The following is a 24,333-nucleotide window of genomic DNA, read 5'->3' as shown; positions in this document are numbered from 1 at the left end:
ACCTGACAATAACTGGCTTTGATCTGCATTAACAATCTTAAAGTCCAGGCTATCATTCACCTTTAAAATGTGTTCTGAACAGTCCAAGAGACTTCATTATTTGACCAGTCTAGCCTTAGCTTTATTGTGGCAAGCATCACTGATTTGTCTTAGCCTGCTGTTCATGTATCAAGCTACCCATCTGCCACATGTTTGTCGGTCTCTGCCCATATATTTGAGGCGCATAGATCATGTCCAGTACAAGACGTTGTTTTGCTTTTGAGAGGTGACACTGACTGTTTTCTCCTTTACAGTTGGGTGTCTCAAACGTGCTAACCACTATCACGTCAAACCAAAAGGAACTTGTAAACTGTCCAGCTTCACCCCCAGTCCATAACGCGGAAGGTTCGTGTTGGGACATTGTACTGTCATACCCACAGCAGTAGAAATTCAGTTTAAGTAGGAGCACTCACATTATGTGGGAGATACAGGGACGATTAGGACGACTTGTGAAAATGTTGACTATAAAGCGGTAGGAGTGGAAGTTTTGAATTTGAATTTGCCTGAATGCGCTTTACCTGTATAAAGTTGCATCCAGTGCAACGTGCAATCTATATGCTACTGGTTAGCTCGTTGGTTGGCCAAACCTTTAGTTCTGACAGAATGACGAATTGTTTGTGAAAAATTAGTTCCTCGAACACTTAAAACGTCTCGCTTTTCTCCTTTCAGGTTGTTGAGCACCGTGGTCCGAGCATGTCCACTGCTTTCGATTAAGCCGACGCGGGGACTTGTAGACGAGAAGCTTCAGATCGTCGTGAGGAATTTAAGACCAAAACAAGACGTGACACTTCACTCTGTACATCAGTCAGAAGATAAGGATTTTTGGGAAGCCTTCGGACACTATGTCAGCGACGGCAACGGCACCGTGACCGGTTAATATTTATACTTTAATTAACAGTTTTGCTACATATGGTGACAATAAATGACATACCCACTTGGCTACATAGCCAGCGAAACACGTCTTTTAGGTTGTGAAAAACAGCTGGTTTAAATTGTATGAAAATGCTCCCTGCAAAATATTAAGTTGTTTGGGGGCATTGATGTATATCGTGTGTCAGAAATGACAGTGAATGACTGCTGCGTGTGAATTACGTTTATGATTAGGATTGAGTACATTTATGACTTTTTGTATGACGCATGTGTGCACGCAGTGGCAAAGGACGCCAGTCTGAGCGGCACCTATGTAGGTGTGGAGGCCATGGGACTGATGTGGAGTCTTCGGCCAGTGCCAGGGAGTCGAACAGGACTGAGGTCTTCTACACTGCACTACACCTGTGTATAAGTTATGTGTGGGGCTTCAGTGGTCTATACACAAGGATGGACATCATGACTTTAGTTTGCACATAAAGCAGCAGGTTGAAAGTGTGACTGTTGTATTTATATGAAGAATCGTGAGTCTTTCTAGGTTAACAATCATTGATAATATAATGCCTGAAGCTATGAATAGTCCTTTTATAACTTGCTTTTCTTTCTTTTTTCCCTCCCTCTCTGTTGTCCATTCATGCATTTACACTTCATTTAATTTAGATTCCGAAAGAAAGATGTCCTGTCACCACTGGTATTCCACATTTCTGTGCATGATGGACATGTTTCTCAGGGTTTTACTCAGCTCACGCCATTAGAGAGCCTTGTTATAGAGCGATGGTACATGGCTCCAGGTGTACGAAGATTCGATATCAGAGAGAGAGGTGTTCGAGGAACTTTGTTCATACCTCCAGGTACAAACAAAAACATATACAAACACATTTGCAAAGATTTACTCTGTGAGAGAAACTGTTAAGAATTGCTGACCCTGTGCATGATACAAATGATACCTTTTTTCATATTTAATTGCACAATTGGTGCATGTTGCTTACTTAATTTTGCATAAAACTAAAACTATGAGGTTAGTCCTCATAGTAATGTAATTGGTCATTTGAGACGTCACAGCACTTTTTATACACAAAGGCCAAGAAGCAGAATTATACATATTGCCACAAGTAGCGAGAATCAGAATCGTCTGTGTGTGTGTGTGTGTATCTCCAGGCCCTGGCCCATTCCCTGGTGTGCTGGATATGTGGGGAGGGGGTGGTGGACTGGTGGAGTATCGAGCCGCCCTCCTGGCATCACATGGCTTTGCATCAATGGCGCTGGAGTATCTGACTCCTGGTGAATTAAAAAAACTAAAGGCTGATGTCAATTACTTTGAGGTAATTCCCTTTGTTCTCTTTCCTTGACACACATATTCAACACATGGAAGCAAGATGTGATTCTCTGGGCTGATAATAATTGGTCTTACTTGGACATGCTTTAAAAATATTGTCAGCACTATTCATGTAGGATATTCCGAATGCAGTTCTGAAAACAAACACTATGTGTTAGGAACATAGACCTAACACCTAATTCAATAAATCTGTGTTGAGTGTTCTTTGTTTGTTTTTTGTGCTGTAGTGCTCTGTGGTATTGTGTTTTTATGGATTTACCTGCATGTCATATAGTCTCTTGGTATAGATTTGTAAGCACAGACCATGTGACCAGCATAGCTGGTTTCATATGAATGAGTTGTGAAAGGGCTGTAAAAAACATACTAGCAAGCAGAGTCCAACCACTAACCTTTTGCCTTCAGTTAAAGTGGTGTGCATGCAAACAAAAAGAAGTTTGCCCTCTAAGGGTAACAAACAAACATTGACATTTCTAACATTTCAGTATCTGGATAACATGCATTTAAATGCAGCGTTCATGCTGTTGGTTCAAGTTTTTGGTTTCCTGTCTTCGTAACATAAATAGATTGATTCTGATGACTGAACATTTGCCAATTGGAATGAAAGTTTGTCTCTGTGTGTGTGTGTGGGTGTGTGTGTGTGTGTGGGTGTGTGTCTGTGTGTGTGTGTGTGGGTGTGTGTTTGTGTGGGTGTGTGTTTGTGTGTGTGTGTGTGTGTGTGTGTGTCTGTGTGTGTGTGTATGTCCTGTAGACAGCATATCAAATCCTGCAGAATCATGACATGGTGCGGAGGGACAGGTTGGCTCTGTGTGGTCTCTCGTTTGGTGGCTGTATCACCCTCTCTATGATTGTCTACTCCAAAATCATTCAGGTAAATTTCATGTACTGCCACAAAATAACCATGCATAATACAAACACTGAGACACAAATTGTAATACCTTTTATGTGTGTGTATGTGTGCATGTATTTGTGTAGCCCCAGTGTTGTGTGTGCATCAGTGGCAGTCATATTCCAGTCATCAAAAAGTCTTTGAATGAAACCTTTGAGGACCTAAAGAAGTAAGCACTCAGTTTATGTCATATTATTATGGGATATATTTAAACAATAGAACACGAGGGAGTGTGTTATGAGCCTGAGCCTCTACTTTTAGGGTTGCTAATGATTAGAAAAAAATCCCAAACTTATAAAAGTGCAACATATTTTCAGTACCTTTTGTGAAATGTTTGTTTTTTAAATCTAGATGTGTCCGTTCATTGATATCTTGTAGTAAGTAATTATTTCTGTCTCCAAGAAGGCAATCAAATAAAATGCCCTACTACAATAATGTGACAAACTTATCTTAAAATGTGTAATATTATACAGTCATGTAGTTAAAATATACTATGTTCTGGAACAGTGCAGAAATCTTTGTTACATTGCTGCTCCAACAACTACTTCAACTAAAGACATGGTGCGTCAGGGGTGTTATAGCAGGAAAACAACAAAAAAGGTAGCAGGTAGAATTTTGTATGCGCATGCAAAAAGGCAAATAGGCATTGTATTAAATTATAAATGACTAAAAACAGGGATTAAACTGAAAATGAAAGATGGTGATTCTTCTCCCATAGATAAAGCCAGGAAAGCCATGTCCTCATCTGTAAATAAACCTAATTAACTGGATATCATTTTGTTTGAAACATGGCTTAAAGAATCAATCAATTATTTTTTTCAGTGATTCTTTATATTCTGAAGAATACAAACACCTAGTGGACTAACACTTGGATAAATGAGACATTCTGTATTAAATCTAGTATAAATATGGCCACTTACATGTGGGGTTCCTGCACAATGGAGCATAAACTGATTTATTCAGAGACTATAAAGCAATGTGATTCTTCATTTCATGTGAAGCATACTATATAGAGAAACATGTTGAATAACTCCAACTCTCAGGCAAATCGGACTAAAAAAAACTGGTTCTTCAGTCGACTTTAAAAATACCTTTGTAACATGGTACGAAAGGCATACAGTTTATAAAGCGATACAAGTAATGTTAATTTAAATGAAAATGGGCGAAGTGCAAATCATTGAAAATGAAAGGGAAAAAAAACTAATCATTAAAATGATTTAGTTATTTCACAGGGTTATTGCATAATTTGTATGTATTAATCTGTACACTTCTCTTAATTGTGTATTAGGTAAAAAAAGGTGTCATGGAACGCTCGCTCCCCCGAGTCAAGTGGTTGGGCCAGCCACGTGTAGTGGGAGGATCTGTTTGTGGCCACACCTGCACACACCTGCACCTTATTTGTTTGTATGTACTTAAACCCCGTGTTGAAGTGTGCAGAGTGTTGGTCATTGTTGATGTAACGTGTTAATATTCTTTTCGTCAATTGTTAATCGGATTTGTGTTTATCGTGTGTAATACGTGTGAGTGCCGAAGTCGTTATATGTAAATAAATGTTCGTCCACGTCATGGGAGTCTGTGCATCCTGCCCCTCGCCCTGCGACACTCGGTGGCCCTTAGTGGTTGGTGGTGATGATCAGAACTGGTCCACTCTGGATATTACTGAAGATGTACCTGTGATCACACCTGTGTACATCATTTACAATTCTATAACACACATACATAACCCATAGGACAACACAATATATTACTTTACTTGTTATAACAAGATTCAGATTTAAGTTACATAGCATCCATTGCCACATGTCTGTTATAATACACATTCACACCATTTTGAACCCAAAAAACTCTGGGTCCTCTTTTCAATAAGGAATGCCATTTGTCCAGTATTTCCATAGAAGGCCATAACCAAGATTAAAAAATATTATGTAACCTAGAGTAATTTTCATACCAGTTATATGATAGGTTATATGTTAGCCCATTTACTAATACATACACATTGAATCAACAAAGTGATAAACCTGGATTTTCTCAATTTCATGTAAATTAGTTGTGAAGCCAGGTTGTCTTTGGTTAACCTGCCTAGCTAGCTGTCTTCCACACAGATACACTGAGACCCCTCGCCAAGACACATTATGGGAATCAATCCTTATGTCAGTCATTGGGTCAAAATGCTTCTTCTAAGTCACAAAGTGGGTTGGAAATAAACCAGCATCTTAGTATACACTTACCAATCACTTTATTAGAAACACTTTGTAAGTGGACCACTAAGGTCTATAGCCCTTGGTCTTGTTTCAGAAGTTCCCCCATCCTCTAGCCTTTTCTGGTCAGTTTTTGACCATAGAACCCCTGTTAGCTGTGTATTTTTGTATGGTGGAATACCCTCTTAACTCAGCACTGGCACTGATGTATAAATCCCCCCACAACACTGCTGTGCCTGGTAAACCTGAAGCAGCACAAGAGTCTCTACTGTGCCACTTCCATGTCAGTGTATTTGGATGTTGTAAGAATGGCACAACAACCAAATAATATCCACTCAGCAGTGAACCTGTGATAAAAACAGGATGTGAACATCGTAGAGGGTAGCTGGAAAAATGTGTATGACAAGATAGGCCCAGTGTCTGTATAAAACCTGTTTAAAATGCATCTACAAAATAAAGTGTTGAGGAGGGCTATAGATTTAAATATTCAAGATACAAAAAAATCCACATTTCAAAGCTCATGTGCAAAATCGCAACTCTAATGCACAGCTGAGTTGAACAGTTGAACTGAGTTCAGATCAGTTTTGAGTTATGACTTTGCACATGAACCATTTCAAATCTAGAAAATGTAGATTGAAATGTAGATACAAAGGAGAGATCTTTTTCTGGTGTTAATGAGTAGAATGTAGATTTGAGGTGATATTAGGTGTCTTGTGGATGAGTTTGATTGACTAATTGACTAACCTGACCTCATAATCTCTTAATAAACTGACCCAAATATAATCTGTACATATGGTTATGGTTAGGTTAGGCATCATCTCATGATAAGTGTAACACATGGTCCATTTCCCTTAGATACAACACATACATACATACACACCTTTTAATATTACACTTGTTCATGCTGAGAGATATATATTTTTTATTATTATTATAAAAAAGACAGATCTTGCTTTCTGATTTGTGTGCGTGTGTGTGTATGATCACAGTACTCATGCTCTGGGGTGGATAGGCCAAGCCACATGCAGATGCCCAAGAGGACTCATGGGAAAAACCTCTGGCCTTTCTACAGCAACATCTGTATCATGCAACTTCACAGGCAGAACTGTAGTGGTACATTATTTGTATGGATGAGTATTTGTGTAGAGAAAACCTCTCAAATCATTTTAGAAGAAAAAATTGTAGTATGATACCTGTGATTTTTCAGTAATACTATTTTTGGAATACTTAAGTAAGGTCTTGTTCTTAGTTTGGTAAAGCCCAAATAAAAAATGGTAAATGGTTTATTCACTATAAAATAGAATTTATACACTATGACCTGTATCAGTATATGAATCAAGGTATGTTTTGTGAAAATCACTAATAATTGCATTATAAATTGTAATAATGCACATGAAACACCTTGTTAATACCTTGTTATGCAGATTAACATAAATTAATAATATAAATTCAAATGTTGGTTTATAATTAGTCACATTTATTTAAATAAATAAAACTTTTTATTTTTATTGTTTATTTTTGTTTTATTCCATTTGATTTATTTTATCATTCCACTCCATCATTTCATCAAATAAGATTATGTGGAATAAATCAGTAAAGCAGAAAATAGAAGAAGGAAAGACACCCCATAGCTTAATTCTATTAGAGGGAATAGGCACTAAGAAGGAACTGGAAAGTCTTATGAAGAAATAAAACAAAATGACTAGCAAGAAAGAATAGCAATGGCCAATGAGAGGATCTGGAATACAGGCAGAAGAGTGAAGCAGAGGAGAAATGTGAACAACATTTACAACTACAGAAAGAGATACCACCCCCATATACCCCAAGACAGAGAGTTACATCAGACAAAGAGCTGAGTTGAAAAAAATGGAAAAGCAAGTGAGGAGGAGTCATGAAAGTATGTTGAGAGAGTTGGATAAAGTGAAAGCTCATCATGAAGAACAAAAAGGACAAAAAGTTCAAAGACAGCATGGAAGAGAAAAAGAGCTTCAAGAATTCAGAGCGTTCGCAACAGCGATGACCAAGAAGATTGCTGGAAGGGAAGAGAAAAAGCTAAAGAAAAAACTGAGGTCCGAATACCGAATACAGGAAGAAAATGTAATGGACTTTATTGAAGAAAACAGTGATGGTGAAGATGAACAACCACCCAGATGATCTGCAAGATTAGCACAGAAATATCCAGTTACAGCATGTTCATTATTATATAAAGGGCACAAACACACTTATGTGCCATGGTCATTTATGGGTTTAAAAGGACTGATTGAGCAACTGCCAAACTTCAATAGTGGAGGTCAAAGATGGATTACAGCCTTTGAAGGAAACACATCAATTGCATATTGGAGATATAAAAGCTATCTTGTCACAAACAGTTGGAAAATGATGGATGGAAAATATTTTCTCAATGGCACCAATGGAGAACCAAATCAAGAATGGATGGGATGATATTCCATTCGACCCACACAGAAACAAGATGTGGGATGCTAGTAGACAAGAATTTCCATCAAAGATGGATCCCAGTCAGCTAGAAAACATGGAACTGAAGTCAGGAACATGTGTCAATGAGTACATCAATACCTTTCAAAGAAAGTGGCTGGAGGAAATGGTCATCATGGAATCAAAATGAAATGAATCAAATACACTTTCAAATGATGCTCAAGAAAAACCTGCCTCAAGAAGTGCAAGATGCATAGGAAGAATTTTTAGGTTTAACTGAAAAAGAAAGAAGAAAACAGAAGATGCAACAACTGTAACTGCTGTAATAGTTAAGCCACAAATTGAGACCCCAGTAATGCCCCATCCAAGTGACACCATCTCTCAAGCTGCAAAGACAAAGAGGTAGAGAACAAAGAGACCTGTCAACATGCCACCAAATGGTGTGTACCAGCAAGGTAGAAATCAACAAGTTCCAAAATTAATAAAAGGACAGCAAGATCAGAGACCTCAGATATATTGCCGGACGTGTGGGCAACCTGGACATATAAGCTGCACATGCCCCATTGAAGGATGGTATTGCAGGTGCCCAGGGGCCCTAAGGGGGTGCACTTGGAATTGGTAACTTCATCCTCATCGGTAGAGTAGCCCAAAGTGCAAGTTTCAGTTAACGGTCTGCAAAAATCTCTGTTCTTGGTAGATACAGGTGCCACACACTCAGTGATTGAACCAGAAGGCGATCACCTTCCCTGTCCAATGAGCAGATCAGGACACAAGATTTCTCTGGGAACACAAATATTAAAATTTACTGAGCTGCTAGAGCTGGCCATCAGTACACAAAATCTAGCAATGCCAGTCCACATGTGTCACTGATAACTACAAAAGATGGACAAGCAAAAGATCTGGGATCAAGTGTGATTTTCAAGCTAGTGACTAGAAATCTTACACATCAAGCAATACCGTCTGAACACTCAGAAGCTTCTGATTAACAATTTCCATTAGATTTTTAGAGTCTATGGCAATGGCTGGGAAGCAGTCATCCGATCACCAACCTACGTTGACAACACAGTAAGGGTGTGAGCCAAGCGCCGCCCATACTGCTTCGCTGACTACCAGAGCTGCATTGAACTTAGAAAATGTTTGGGACCAAAACAATGACTACGCTTCTGTGGTATCCATTTCATCATGCAGGACTGTATGGATTTTGAGGTTCCATATGTGTCTTGATTGATTTTGTTATTGCAACCCCACTTGTTTTTATCAACAACCGGATAAGGTTAAGTAGGGGAAAATTTGCGTACATGTGTCAATCACACACCTGTGATAGGATTAAGAGGCACTAACATATCACATTCGATCAATGCCACAATAGTAAAAGGACTAGGACAGAATAAACGGAGTGTTATTCACTCTTTAAGAAACTTGCATGAAGTCTTCAGGGAGCAGTTAGTGGTTAATGCATCCATACACACTGATAATGTATGGCCGTCACATGCCAGTTATACAGCCCGGACCATAACAACAGATAATTGTATTGTGTGTGCTAAAAGTAGATCCCAGCCAATGATATGGCCTCTTCCCTTTAATTCCACTGACTGTAATGATCATAAACCTTGTCCATTAAGGTGTTTACTGTACAGAGGTAGCTCACACTTTGTTAAAACCATGAAAAATATGTCATCCTCTCAAACGTTTATTGAACAATAAAACACTATTCTTTCCCCAGAGCCATACCGCATCATTGATGAAAATCGATCTGATGTGAGGGCAGTATGGACCAATTCAATTATATTTCCTCATTGTTTTATTCTACAGGAGGATCTGGTCACAGTATATGAAAATTTCACAGGTTTGTGTAAAAGGATTTTGGTTGTGAATCATGCCAGTCGAACATTTTGAGGTATTTTAATGCTAGTGGTCATTTAATTGTTATATAACAAACTGACCATCCTCTTATTGTATTGAGGGGTGATCGTACCAGATTTTGTTTGGGTATGTAGCCATGACAAGCTGTATATAACATTGGTAGTAGGATGGACAAGTCTTTGCGCAAGGGTGACGTTAGAAATTCCCTTTTCTATGATTTCTGTCACTGAGAGTGCATTGAAAGGACACAATAATCATCCTATTCATAAGTTTGCTGTGGTATTACATAGTGTTGTTGATAAGGTATGCATAGATGCCACTGGGATTCTTAGAGGAGTACCAGATGAATTTAAGGCCAGATGCAGGCTTTGAGTCTTCCTTGTTTTGCTGGGTTACTATTAATAAGAATGTTGACTGGATTAACTATATTTCTTATAATCAACAATGGTTTATTAATTACACCCATTATGCTTTGTCAGCTGTGGCTGAATAATTATAAGCCTCCTATTTAATGGCTTGGCATAAAGGGTGGCTTTGGATATGCTGTTGGCTGAAACAGGTGGTGTTTGTGTTGTTTGGTGAATCATGTTGTATATTTATTTCAATCAATACAGCACCTGATGGATCTGTTACAAGAGCATTGTCTAAATTCGAGTCATTGCACAATGAATTAGCTGCGAATTTTGGTATTAATAACAGTATTACTGGATGGTTGGATTCAATGTTTGGAAAATGGAAACATATCATTTTAAGTGTCTTTTCGAGTGTAGTGGTAGGGATGGCCTTGCTTGCATTATGTGGGTGTTGTGCTATTACGTGTATCAGAGGTCTAGCTGTGAGAGAAGTTGATAAGTCACTATCATCTCAGATGTTTGTTGCTTATCAAGGTATAGTGATGCCACCAGTATATGGAACGCAGGTACCCTGCTACGTCACACCTGCATCTGAATATTCATTTCAGGTTGGCAGGGGTCTTGATACCCTTGATGATTTTGTGTCATTTTGACCCATGTTATGCTCTGAACTGAGCTTTTGCTACTTAGTGTAATATTGTTCTTTGTGTTTATTTTAGCTATGAAAGTTTCACTTATTCACTTCATATGGTTCATAAGTTTACCTTGTTCCACTTTGCACATGACAGACTGCTGATTTACTGATTTGATCAAGGGGACTGGATGGGCACAGGTTATTATGGGTTGGTGAATGGACAGGATGGGGGAGTGCCTTATTGGTGGGCAATTGGTATGGAAAATCTAGCCAATGGGCTGACATTGCCTGAGTAATGAGTGAGTGATGATAGTCAATTGAGGAAGTCTTGTGACCGAGCACATCTAGGATCCTGGGTGTACACTGGGTCAACCTAAGGCAGGCACTCACGTGGTACTGACTTGAGCTCCTTGTGGAACCCTAAGTCCACATGTCCCTTGATGTATGGTCAGAACTAATGATTCATCTGGAGGCTAATCCTTCTGCCTCAGTTTCCAGGGTGTGGCCTCCATCTTTAGCAGTCTCATAAATGCACAGTATGGGTTTTTATACTGTGGAGTGGGGGGAATGAGATGAGCTTTATCAAGTGTTTATTTTGTTCATTTTGTTCATTTTTATTTGTTCATATATGTCTGTTTACTTTTGTTCACTTATATATTCACATTTTCATGTGCTTATGTTATTTAGTTAAAAACCATCTATATATTATGTAATTATAGGAAAAGCAGAAACGGCAGGAGATTGCTCGACTTGTTAGAAGTCGTAGCTTAGCATTAGTAAGTGGAACACATGTACCTTTACGTATTCCTTTATAACTGTTCATGTGGTGTTCTCCTCACATCAATGTGTTGACACTATCAATAACAGAGTTAACTTAGTGTAGCTACACACAGTATTAAATTTTCCATGAAGTACATTATACATATTGGGATATGTATAATCATGCCAACCCTACAAATAGACTCTATATGTGGTTAAAAACATGTTAAAATGTTTGAAAAGAGTAGCATAAAAATAGTAGATTGGTTCTTGACACAAAGTCAAACATTGCATTAGACATATTAACAAAGTAAAACATAAAGGCCTCTTTAGAGGCCTGTGCAGGCTTTAGCAAAGGATCCTGGGTAGGCTTTGGTGGACCTCAGGGTAAGATATTTGAACGTATAGGATATAGGATGGTTCTTTAGGATAAGGTCAAGAGAAGTCCTCTTTTGGAATGTGGTGGTAATGGGTTTCAACTGGGGTGCGTGTTGAATGTCAGTTTGCATATGTTGACTAATGTATGGTTTGGATGTAATGGTGACAAATGCAAACCCTAGTATGTAAAATGCTGGGGTGAATACATAATTGATTCTGACCAATGTATACAAATGTGGGTTCTTTGTTTGGTTGTTAGAAATTCTCTGGAGGATGCCTCAATAATGCTTGTTAACGTTAACTTGCAATAAAAGACAGACCAGCTATTCTCTTGAACTAATTCTGAAGTCTGTATCTTCATTTTATATTTGAATATGTAACTTAACAACTAGCTGACTGGGGATTTAGGAATGACACCCCCCAGACAATGGGTGATTGTCAGCTGGCTAACGACCTTAACACATTCTACTGCCGGTTTCAAAAGCCAGGTACCACACAACTATTGTGTGACCACAATCCACACCTCATCAGCACCCAGCTACCCACTCAGCCTGCCCTGAAGATCTGCAAGGAAGATGTGCGACACCTCTTCAAAAAACAAAAAGTGAAGAAGGCATCTGGGCCAGACGGAGTTTCACCCTCTTGTCGTCTGCAAGCCTGCGCGAACCAACTTTGCACCTGTCTTCACAAAGATATTGTTATGGAAAGATGTGTGTGTGTGTATGTGTGTGTGTGTGTGTGTACACACCGATATTGTAAAAAGTGTGTAAATATTGTTTTGTTTGGTACTTTGATGTTGGATACTTGTGGTAGGGAGTGACTGCCGTTTTTGTTGGGTGTGGGTTTTGCCTTTGTATCAGACAGTTTGGAAAGTCGGTTGTATGTTTCTTCTGTTTGTTCAGATTATTTATCTAGCTTTTTTTTGTCATTATTGTGGGTCACTCCTGAAGACATTACACCAATATGATTGTTAATAAATAATATCCTCTGTAAAATACACCAAAAAAAAGGAGATTTCCATTTGTGCTTCCATTTGTTTTGTTGTGATTCACTTTTTACAACTTGCCATCTCTTTGCCATTCAGTGTAGTGCTGACTATTTCAGCTCATCCATCAAAGCTGGTAACAACCACAGGTAATCACTCCTCTCTAGCTCTTTTTACCTTTAAGAAGTTAATGAATGTATATTTTAGATCCATAGATAAGTCTACTCTTTCTTCCAGCCTAATGGTCTATCCCCACTTTGTCCTGTATGCATGTATCTGGCAATGTTGATGATCTGGCAGAATCTGGCAGATTGAGATGAGGCTCCTCATCACAGATAAATATGTATGTTCTTCTGGATGACAGGCTTTCTGTTTCACCCGCTGATTCTCTGCTCCTCTGTATGTTTCTTTTTACTCTTTGAGTCTTTGCATTTGCTTTTTTCCCCTTTTTTAACCATTTGTTACATGAACCATCACACACGGAATCACAATGGAACTTGAACTTGCAGAAAATTCACAAACAATATCAAACAGTAAGTGCAAATACATGCACTTAATAATCTGATAACTGCAGAAAATCATATTTGGTCAGTAATCCGATCAATGCATTTAGATTGTGCTTGGGTATTCAGATAATGGGAAAACTCTGGGCTTACATAAATCAAGCAATAATTGGATTTCTGCTTTGCAACCAGCGAATAATCTCATGGAATGATGTGACGCAAACTTCAAACTTCCTGCTGCGGAGTTTTGTTAACATGGACACACTTTACGGGCAAATATGGTTCTTTTTTTTCATATTTGTATGGTTACTAATGGTCATTAGTAGTGCACAATTCAAATTCCTTCGTTTCCTCGAGCATGTACTGTATTTCAGAGTTTCCCCAAACCTTTTTTGATAACCATTTCACATGTGTTGAATTTAATTCTGCTAGCCACTTCCATAACAGCACTGGCTATATTTGCGTGTATACTCAGACTGGAAAATCCAAAAGAAATCAGAGTAAGGGTATACATGCACTGCAAAATCAGATTACTGAGCTAAAAGCTGTATATATATATATATATATATATATATATATATATATATATATATATATATATATATATATATACAGTAAACATTAAGAGCAAAAAAGGCCTGATATGAAAATGTCTTGTGGAAAGATGAAAGTAGATCAACTAGTACCAGGGTAATTGAAAGAGATACTTAACAAAGACAGAAAAGTAGCGTATGTCTACCATTACAAATCTCTGTATATGATGTATCTCTTTACTGGTAACCTAACAGCAGCAACAGGAAGAGATTTGAAGTCTACAGAAGCATCTGTGTCAAGAGTGCTTCAACTTTGGCAGGACAGGAGCTTATTGCTGAAGCAAGAGTGGCAGTTTTCATGGTCAAAAATGAAATTCTCTTCACTGGCCCAAGTCCACGACTAAGTTCCAAGCTCACTGAGCATGTATTTCAGTAACTAAAAAGCTGATAGTGATGCTGAAGACAAAAATCCCAATGCAGGAATTGAAATGTCAGCATTACCGGCCTGGCTATGCATTATGGGAAATAACCAGTACTAGGGCTTTGAGTAGATTCATCTCTTTGAGCTCAATGCAGGGGCCACCCAGATATGAAATGACTATGGCTTGGTGACAAGCAGTCTGCACTTCTTTGGGACTAATATTAACATCACCTACATTTTACCCCTCCACATGAAAAATAGTGTAAATGTGGGTATGGGGATATTTGTATTGGTGCAATGTATGTTTGTGTGCAATGTCAAAAGTGTGATTGTTGGAGTCCAGGGACAACCCTTTACATTTGGGCTGACGGTTTTACCTGAAACTCTGATTTAACGATATGCTCAAGCTTGTATATAGCTTCAGCTCCATTTCATTTTGTAATACAAGATGTGCTTACAAGGAATCCTAGACACTTCTCAGCTCTGCTATCTGACCTTCTAACTGGACTTGTGTAACGGCCTGAGTGCCGCAGTGCAAGGAGCAGGACTCACAGGCTCTCTTGACCTAGACAGACATTTATTATACACACACGAAGGCTGAACATATCGGCAATCACAGAAGCCCAGGTAGGTGAACACGGACAACAGATTACAAACATAACACGAATATGAACATGAACTGAGAGACCTCTCTTGTTGGCAGCTCCTAGCCCACCTTGTGTTGGGTGGGCACGTATATTAATAAATGTTTGTCTCCGTCGAGGGAGTCTATACATTCTGCTCTTTGCCCAGTGGCACTCGGGCTGTTACAACTTGGCCCTACATACAAACCTTTCTCCAATGTCCTTCCCCAAAGTCCTTTCTTACAAAGGTATGTATGCTTAACATTTGCACAAAAATAATGTAATAATTATTAAATAATATTGAAAATAATATTGATCATTTAACCCAATTTTTATACCACTGGTATTTTGGATAACAAACAAAGTGGTAAATCTTTGCAATGTAGATACTGTGAACCCTGGTTCTTCTAACAAACGGATTATAAAGACATCTGTGTGGGTACATTTGTGACACTCAGTAGTCTGACTGAAAGACGCGGTCAAAGTCCGACTTCTCCTGTTGCAAGCACACAGTGTTGTGAATAGGATGTATCTTAGACTCTTGGGGGAGCCCTGTTTAGTAACTGGGATACATGTCTGATCATGGCTTGTACAGCATCTTCAGCCTGTAGCTCTGAAGTGTATGCAGCATGTACCCAATGCCTGCTTGCCTAGAGCTTGTCTAGTTTGGCATGCAACATAGTAGCAGAGGAGAGTAGCAGCTGAAATCAGTTGCTTTATCTCAGTCACTGCAGCTACAGTCTTAGATTTATTTTCAATATTCAATATTATTTTCAATATTCAACAGTCTTTTCAATATTACCATGTGGATAATCCAGTCTATAGGCTCTGCAACATTTCATTCATGTCTGTCAATTGATCCTTAACAGCAATCTTCAAGGTTATTGGGATGTTCTGTGGTACATGTTGCACAGATGGAATTGAGCTGCTGCTCTGTCAGGGACCCAAGTTTTCCAGTATCAACCTTATGAAGTTCAGCAGGAATGGTAAAGTTTATCTGTCTAAGGCACTCACATGTGGAACCTGACAATAACTGGCTTTGATCTGCATTAACAATCTTAAAGTCCAGGCTATCATTCACCTTTAAAATGTGTTCTGAACAGTCCAAGAGACTTCATTATTTGACCAGTCTAGCCTTAGCTTTATTGTGGCAAGCATCACTGATTTGTCTTAGCCTGCTGTTCATGTATCAAGCTACCCATCTGCCACATGTTTGTCGGTCTCTGCCCATATATTTGAGGCGCATAGATCATGTCCAGTACAAGACGTTGTTTTGCTTTTGAGAGGTGACACTGACTGTTTTCTCCTTTACAGTTGGGTGTCTCAAACGTGCTAACCACTATCACGTCAAACCAAAAGGAACTTGTAAACTGTCCAGCTTCACCCCCAGTCCATAACGCGGAAGGTTCGTGTTGGGACATTGTACTGTCATACCCACAGCAGTAGAAATTCAGTTTAAGTAGGAGCACTCACATTATGTGGGAGATACAGGGACGATTAGGACGACTTGTGAAAATGTTGACTATAAAGCGGTAGGAGTGGAAGTTTTGAATTTGAATTTGCCTGAATGCGCTTTACCTGTATAAAGTTGCATCCAGTGCAACGTGCAATCTATATGCTACTGGTTAGCTCGTTGGTTGGCCAAACCTTTAGTTCTGACAGAATGACGAATTGTTTGTGAAAAATTAGTTCCTCGAACACTTAAAACGTCTCGCTTTTCTCCTTTCAGGTTGTTGAGCACCGTGGTCCGAGCATGTCCACTGCTTTCGATTAAGCCGACGCGGGGACTTGTAGACGAGAAGCTTCAGATCGTCGTGAGGAATTTAAGACCAAAACAAGACGTGACACTTCACTCTGTACATCAGTCAGAAGATAAGGATTTTTGGGAAGCCTTCGGACACTATGTCAGCGACGGCAACGGCACCGTGACCGGTTAATATTTATACTTTAATTAACAGTTTTGCTACATATGGTGACAATAAATGACATACCCACTTGGCTACATAGCCAGCGAAACACGTCTTTTAGGTTGTGAAAAACAGCTGGTTTAAATTGTATGAAAATGCTCCCTGCAAAATATTAAGTTGTTTGGGGGCATTGATGTATATCGTGTGTCAGAAATGACAGTGAATGACTGCTGCGTGTGAATTACGTTTATGATTAGGATTGAGTACATTTATGACTTTTTGTATGACGCATGTGTGCACGCAGTGGCAAAGGACGCCAGTCTGAGCGGCACCTATGTAGGTGTGGAGGCCATGGGACTGATGTGGAGTCTTCGGCCAGTGCCAGGGAGTCGAACAGGACTGAGGTCTTCTACACTGCACTACACCTGTGTATAAGTTATGTGTGGGGCTTCAGTGGTCTATACACAAGGATGGACATCATGACTTTAGTTTGCACATAAAGCAGCAGGTTGAAAGTGTGACTGTTGTATTTATATGAAGAATCGTGAGTCTTTCTAGGTTAACAATCATTGATAATATAATGCCTGAAGCTATGAATAGTCCTTTTATAACTTGCTTTTCTTTCTTTTTTCCCTCCCTCTCTGTTGTCCATTCATGCATTTACACTTCATTTAATTTAGATTCCGAAAGAAAGATGTCCTGTCACCACTGGTATTCCACATTTCTGTGCATGATGGACATGTTTCTCAGGGTTTTACTCAGCTCACGCCATTAGAGAGCCTTGTTATAGAGCGATGGTACATGGCTCCAGGTGTACGAAGATTCGATATCAGAGAGAGAGGTGTTCGAGGAACTTTGTTCATACCTCCAGGTACAAACAAAAACATATACAAACACATTTGCAAAGATTTACTCTGTGAGAGAAACTGTTAAGAATTGCTGACCCTGTGCATGATACAAATGATACCTTTTTTCATATTTAATTGCACAATTGGTGCATGTTGCTTACTTAATTTTGCATAAAACTAAAACTATGAGGTTAGTCCTCATAGTAATGTAATTGGTCATTTGAGACGTCACAGCACTTTTTATACACAAAGGCCAAGAAGCAGAATTATACATATTGCCACAAGTAGCGAGAATCAGAATCGTCTGTGTGTGTGTGTGTGTATCTCCAGGCCCTGGCCCATTCCCTGGTGTGCTGGATATGTGGGGAGGGGGTGGTGGACTGGTGGAGTATCGAGCCGCCCTCCTGGCATCACATGGCTTTGCATCAATGGCGCTGGAGTATCTGACTCCTGGTGAATTAAAAAAACTAAAGGCTGATGTCAATTACTTTGAGGTAATTCCCTTTGTTCTCTTTCCTTGACACACATATTCAACACATGGAAGCAAGATGTGATTCTCTGGGCTGATAATAATTGGTCTTACTTGGACATGCTTTAAAAATATTGTCAGCACTATTCATGTAGGATATTCCGAATGCAGTTCTGAAAACAAACACTATGTGTTAGGAACATAGACCTAACACCTAATTCAATAAATCTGTGTTGAGTGTTCTTTGTTTGTTTTTTGTGCTGTAGTGCTCTGTGGTATTGTGTTTTTATGGATTTACCTGCATGTCATATAGTCTCTTGGTATAGATTTGTAAGCACAGACCATGTGACCAGCATAGCTGGTTTCATATGAATGAGTTGTGAAAGGGCTGTAAAAAACATACTAGCAAGCAGAGTCCAACCACTAACCTTTTGCCTTCAGTTAAAGTGGTGTGCATGCAAACAAAAAGAAGTTTGCCCTCTAAGGGTAACAAACAAACATTGACATTTCTAACATTTCAGTATCTGGATAACATGCATTTAAATGCAGCGTTCATGCTGTTGGTTCAAGTTTTTGGTTTCCTGTCTTCGTAACATAAATAGATTGATTCTGATGACTGAACATTTGCCAATTGGAATGAAAGTTTGTCTCTGTGTGTGTGTGTGGGTGTGTGTGTGTGTGTGGGTGTGTGTCTGTGTGTGTGTGTGTGGGTGTGTGTTTGTGTGGGTGTGTGTTTGTGTGTGTGTGTGTGTGTGTGTGTGTCTGTGTGTGTGTGTATGTCCTGTAGACAGCATATCAAATCCTGCAGAATCATGACATGGTGCGGAGGGACAGGTTGGCTCTGTGTGGTCTCTCGTTTGGTGGCTGTATCACCCTCTCTATGATTGTCTACTCCAAAATCATTCAGGTAAATTTCATGTACTGCCACAAAATAACCATGCATAATACAAACACTGAGACACAAATTGTAATACCTTTTATGTGTGTGTATGTGTGCATGTATTTGTGTAGCCCCAGTGTTGTGTGTGCATCAGTGGCAGTCATATTCCAGTCATCAAAAAGTCTTTGAATGAAACCTTTGAGGACCTAAAGAAGTAAGCACTCAGTTTATGTCATATTATTATGGGATATATTTAAACAATAGAACACGAGGGAGTGTGTTATGAGCCTGAGCCTCTACTTTTAGGGTTGCTAATGATTAGAAAAAAATCCCAAACTTATAAAAGTGCAACATATTTTCAGTACCTTTTGTGAAATGTTTGTTTTTTAAATCTAGATGTGTCCGTTCATTGATATCTTGTAGTAAGTAATTATTTCTGTCTCCAAGAAGGCAATCAAATAAAATGCCCTACTACAATAATGTGACAAACTTATCTTAAAATGTGTAATATTATACAGTCATGTAGTTAAAATATACTATGTTCTGGAACAGTGCAGAAATCTTTGTTACATTGCTGCTCCAACAACTACTTCAACTAAAGACATGGTGCGTCAGGGGTGTTATAGCAGGAAAACAACAAAAAAGGTAGCAGGTAGAATTTTGTATGCGCATGCAAAAAGGCAAATAGGCATTGTATTAAATTATAAATGACTAAAAACAGGGATTAAACTGAAAATGAAAGATGGTGATTCTTCTCCCATAGATAAAGCCAGGAAAGCCATGTCCTCATCTGTAAATAAACCTAATTAACTGGATATCATTTTGTTTGAAACATGGCTTAAAGAATCAATCAATTATTTTTTTCAGTGATTCTTTATATTCTGAAGAATACAAACACCTAGTGGACTAACACTTGGATAAATGAGACATTCTGTATTAAATCTAGTATAAATATGGCCACTTACATGTGGGGTTCCTGCACAATGGAGCATAAACTGATTTATTCAGAGACTATAAAGCAATGTGATTCTTCATTTCATGTGAAGCATACTATATAGAGAAACATGTTGAATAACTCCAACTCTCAGGCAAATCGGACTAAAAAAAACTGGTTCTTCAGTCGACTTTAAAAATACCTTTGTAACATGGTACGAAAGGCATACAGTTTATAAAGCGATACAAGTAATGTTAATTTAAATGAAAATGGGCGAAGTGCAAATCATTGAAAATGAAAGGGAAAAAAAACTAATCATTAAAATGATTTAGTTATTTCACAGGGTTATTGCATAATTTGTATGTATTAATCTGTACACTTCTCTTAATTGTGTATTAGGTAAAAAAAGGTGTCATGGAACGCTCGCTCCCCCGAGTCAAGTGGTTGGGCCAGCCACGTGTAGTGGGAGGATCTGTTTGTGGCCACACCTGCACACACCTGCACCTTATTTGTTTGTATGTACTTAAACCCCGTGTTGAAGTGTGCAGAGTGTTGGTCATTGTTGATGTAACGTGTTAATATTCTTTTCGTCAATTGTTAATCGGATTTGTGTTTATCGTGTGTAATACGTGTGAGTGCCGAAGTCGTTATATGTAAATAAATGTTCGTCCACGTCATGGGAGTCTGTGCATCCTGCCCCTCGCCCTGCGACACTCGGTGGCCCTTAGTGGTTGGTGGTGATGATCAGAACTGGTCCACTCTGGATATTACTGAAGATGTACCTGTGATCACACCTGTGTACATCATTTACAATTCTATAACACACATACATAACCCATAGGACAACACAATATATTACTTTACTTGTTATAACAAGATTCAGATTTAAGTTACATAGCATCCATTGCCACATGTCTGTTATAATACACATTCACACCATTTTGAACCCAAAAAACTCTGGGTCCTCTTTTCAATAAGGAATGCCATTTGTCCAGTATTTCCATAGAAGGCCATAACCAAGATTAAAAAATATTATGTAACCTAGAGTAATTTTCATACCAGTTATATGATAGGTTATATGTTAGCCCATTTACTAATACATACACATTGAATCAACAAAGTGATAAACCTGGATTTTCTCAATTTCATGTAAATTAGTTGTGAAGCCAGGTTGTCTTTGGTTAACCTGCCTAGCTAGCTGTCTTCCACACAGATACACTGAGACCCCTCGCCAAGACACATTATGGGAATCAATCCTTATGTCAGTCATTGGGTCAAAATGCTTCTTCTAAGTCACAAAGTGGGTTGGAAATAAACCAGCATCTTAGTATACACTTACCAATCACTTTATTAGAAACACTTTGTAAGTGGACCACTAAGGTCTATAGCCCTTGGTCTTGTTTCAGAAGTTCCCCCATCCTCTAGCCTTTTCTGGTCAGTTTTTGACCATAGAACCCCTGTTAGCTGTGTATTTTTGTATGGTGGAATACCCTCTTAACTCAGCACTGGCACTGATGTATAAATCCCCCCACAACACTGCTGTGCCTGGTAAACCTGAAGCAGCACAAGAGTCTCTACTGTGCCACTTCCATGTCAGTGTATTTGGATGTTGTAAGAATGGCACAACAACCAAATAATATCCACTCAGCAGTGAACCTGTGATAAAAACAGGATGTGAACATCGTAGAGGGTAGCTGGAAAAATGTGTATGACAAGATAGGCCCAGTGTCTGTATAAAACCTGTTTAAAATGCATCTACAAAATAAAGTGTTGAGGAGGGCTATAGATTTAAATATTCAAGATACAAAAAAATCCACATTTCAAAGCTCATGTGCAAAATCGCAACTCTAATGCACAGCTGAGTTGAACAGTTGAACTGAGTTCAGATCAGTTTTGAGTTATGACTTTGCACATGAACCATTTCAAATCTAGAAAATGTAGATTGAAATGTAGATACAAAGGAGAGATCTTTTTCTGGTGTTAATGAGTAGAATGTAGATTTGAGGTGATATTAGGTGTCTTGTGGATGAGTTTGATTGACTAATTGACTAACCTGACCTCATAATCTCTTAATAAACTGACCCAAATATAATCTGTACATATGGTTATGGTTAGGTTAGGCATCATCTCATGATAAGTGTAACACATGGTCCATTTCCCTTAGATACAACACATACATACATACACACCTTTTAATATTACACTTGTTCATGCTGAGAGATATATATTTTTTATTATTATTATAAAAAAGACAGATCTTGCTTTCTGATTTGTGTGCGTGTGTGTGTATGATCACAGTACTCATGCTCTGGGGTGGATAGGCCAAGCCACATGCAGATGCCCAAGAGGACTCATGGGAAAAACCTCTGGCCTTTCTACAGCAACATCTGTATCATGCAACTTCACAGGCAGAACTGTAGTGGTACATTATTTGTATGGATGAGTATTTGTGTAGAGAAAACCTCTCAAATCATTTTAGAAGAAAAAATTGTAGTATGATACCTGTGATTTTTCAGTAATACTATTTTTGGAATACTTAAGTAAGGTCTTGTTCTTAGTTTGGTAAAGCCCAAATAAAAAATGGTAAATGGTTTATTCACTATAAAATAGAATTTATACACTATGACCTGTATCAGTATATGAATCAAGGTATGTTTTGTGAAAATCACTAATAATTGCATTATAAATTGTAATAATGCACATGAAACACCTTGTTAATACCTTGTTATGCAGATTAACATAAATTAATAATATAAATTCAAATGTTGGTTTATAATTAGTCACATTTATTTAAATAAATAAAACTTTTTATTTTTATTGTTTATTTTTGTTTTATTCCATTTGATTTATTTTATCATTCCACTCCATCATTTCATCAAATAAGATTATGTGGAATAAATCAGTAAAGCAGAAAATAGAAGAAGGAAAGACACCCCATAGCTTAATTCTATTAGAGGGAATAGGCACTAAGAAGGAACTGGAAAGTCTTATGAAGAAATAAAACAAAATGACTAGCAAGAAAGAATAGCAATGGCCAATGAGAGGATCTGGAATACAGGCAGAAGAGTGAAGCAGAGGAGAAATGTGAACAACATTTACAACTACAGAAAGAGATACCACCCCCATATACCCCAAGACAGAGAGTTACATCAGACAAAGAGCTGAGTTGAAAAAAATGGAAAAGCAAGTGAGGAGGAGTCATGAAAGTATGTTGAGAGAGTTGGATAAAGTGAAAGCTCATCATGAAGAACAAAAAGGACAAAAAGTTCAAAGACAGCATGGAAGAGAAAAAGAGCTTCAAGAATTCAGAGCGTTCGCAACAGCGATGACCAAGAAGATTGCTGGAAGGGAAGAGAAAAAGCTAAAGAAAAAACTGAGGTCCGAATACCGAATACAGGAAGAAAATGTAATGGACTTTATTGAAGAAAACAGTGATGGTGAAGATGAACAACCACCCAGATGATCTGCAAGATTAGCACAGAAATATCCAGTTACAGCATGTTCATTATTATATAAAGGGCACAAACACACTTATGTGCCATGGTCATTTATGGGTTTAAAAGGACTGATTGAGCAACTGCCAAACTTCAATAGTGGAGGTCAAAGATGGATTACAGCCTTTGAAGGAAACACATCAATTGCATATTGGAGATATAAAAGCTATCTTGTCACAAACAGTTGGAAAATGATGGATGGAAAATATTTTCTCAATGGCACCAATGGAGAACCAAATCAAGAATGGATGGGATGATATTCCATTCGACCCACACAGAAACAAGATGTGGGATGCTAGTAGACAAGAATTTCCATCAAAGATGGATCCCAGTCAGCTAGAAAACATGGAACTGAAGTCAGGAACATGTGTCAATGAGTACATCAATACCTTTCAAAGAAAGTGGCTGGAGGAAATGGTCATCATGGAATCAAAATGAAATGAATCAAATACACTTTCAAATGATGCTCAAGAAAAACCTGCCTCAAGAAGTGCAAGATGCATAGGAAGAATTTTTAGGTTTAACTGAAAAAGAAAGAAGAAAACAGAAGATGCAACAACTGTAACTGCTGTAATAGTTAAGCCACAAATTGAGACCCCAGTAATGCCCCATCCAAGTGACACCATCTCTCAAGCTGCAAAGACAAAGAGGTAGAGAACAAAGAGACCTGTCAACATGCCACCAAATGGTGTGTACCAGCAAGGTAGAAATCAACAAGTTCCAAAATTAATAAAAGGACAGCAAGATCAGAGACCTCAGATATATTGCCGGACGTGTGGGCAACCTGGACATATAAGCTGCACATGCCCCATTGAAGGATGGTATTGCAGGTGCCCAGGGGCCCTAAGGGGGTGCACTTGGAATTGGTAACTTCATCCTCATCGGTAGAGTAGCCCAAAGTGCAAGTTTCAGTTAACGGTCTGCAAAAATCTCTGTTCTTGGTAGATACAGGTGCCACACACTCAGTGATTGAACCAGAAGGCGATCACC

The 24,333-nt window shown here is 38.6% G+C and overlaps 2 protein-coding genes across 14 annotated transcripts; both read left to right on the top strand.

Annotated features, from left to right (window-relative positions):
• The first annotated feature begins 378 nt into the window (after nucleotides 1–378).
• LOC118241645 (peroxisomal succinyl-coenzyme A thioesterase-like) lies at nucleotides 379–6,839 on the top strand. 7 transcript variants are annotated; one of them, XR_004776256.2, is made up of 9 exons: nucleotides 379–511; nucleotides 709–911; nucleotides 1,191–1,290; nucleotides 1,567–1,757; nucleotides 2,065–2,228; nucleotides 2,991–3,110; nucleotides 3,215–3,297; nucleotides 4,417–4,532; nucleotides 6,316–6,454. XR_004776256.2 is itself a non-coding variant. In XM_035527880.2 (8 exons), the coding sequence occupies exons 1-8, from the start codon at nucleotides 456–458 to the stop codon at nucleotides 4,418–4,420; spliced, it is 921 nt and encodes a 306-aa protein (XP_035383773.1). In that variant the 5' UTR covers nucleotides 379–455; the 3' UTR covers nucleotides 4,421–4,692. The 7 variants fall into 7 exon arrangements, 4 of the variants coding, with proteins under 4 accessions (XP_035383773.1, XP_035383772.1, XP_081578604.1 ...); XR_004776257.2 differs by lacking the exon at nucleotides 6,316–6,454 and adding an exon at nucleotides 5,231–6,191; XM_035527880.2 differs by lacking the exon at nucleotides 6,316–6,454 and having other exon boundaries at nucleotides 4,417–4,692.
• A 9,371-nt stretch (nucleotides 6,840–16,210) lies between these two features.
• Nucleotides 16,211–22,671, top strand: LOC145643295 (peroxisomal succinyl-coenzyme A thioesterase-like). 7 transcript variants are annotated; one of them, XR_014125914.1, is made up of 9 exons: nucleotides 16,211–16,343; nucleotides 16,541–16,743; nucleotides 17,023–17,122; nucleotides 17,399–17,589; nucleotides 17,897–18,060; nucleotides 18,823–18,942; nucleotides 19,047–19,129; nucleotides 20,249–20,364; nucleotides 22,148–22,286. XR_014125914.1 is itself a non-coding variant. In XM_081722961.1 (8 exons), exons 1-8 carry the CDS (start codon nucleotides 16,288–16,290, stop codon nucleotides 20,250–20,252), a joined length of 921 nt encoding a protein of 306 aa, XP_081579087.1. In that variant the 5' UTR covers nucleotides 16,211–16,287; the 3' UTR covers nucleotides 20,253–20,524. The 7 variants fall into 7 exon arrangements, 4 of the variants coding, with proteins under 4 accessions (XP_081579087.1, XP_081579085.1, XP_081579086.1 ...); XR_014125915.1 differs by lacking the exon at nucleotides 22,148–22,286 and adding an exon at nucleotides 21,063–22,023; XM_081722961.1 differs by lacking the exon at nucleotides 22,148–22,286 and having other exon boundaries at nucleotides 20,249–20,524.
• Nucleotides 22,672–24,333: the final 1,662 nt, after the last annotated feature.

Source organism: Electrophorus electricus, chromosome 11 (genome assembly GCF_041902795.1).
Source record: "Electrophorus electricus isolate QZ-2024a chromosome 11, ASM4190279v1, whole genome shotgun sequence".
Classification (NCBI taxonomy): domain Eukaryota; kingdom Metazoa; phylum Chordata; class Actinopteri; order Gymnotiformes; family Gymnotidae; genus Electrophorus; species Electrophorus electricus.
Note: the sequence above shows the minus strand (reverse complement) of the source record. Positions and strands in the feature narration are given on the sequence as shown.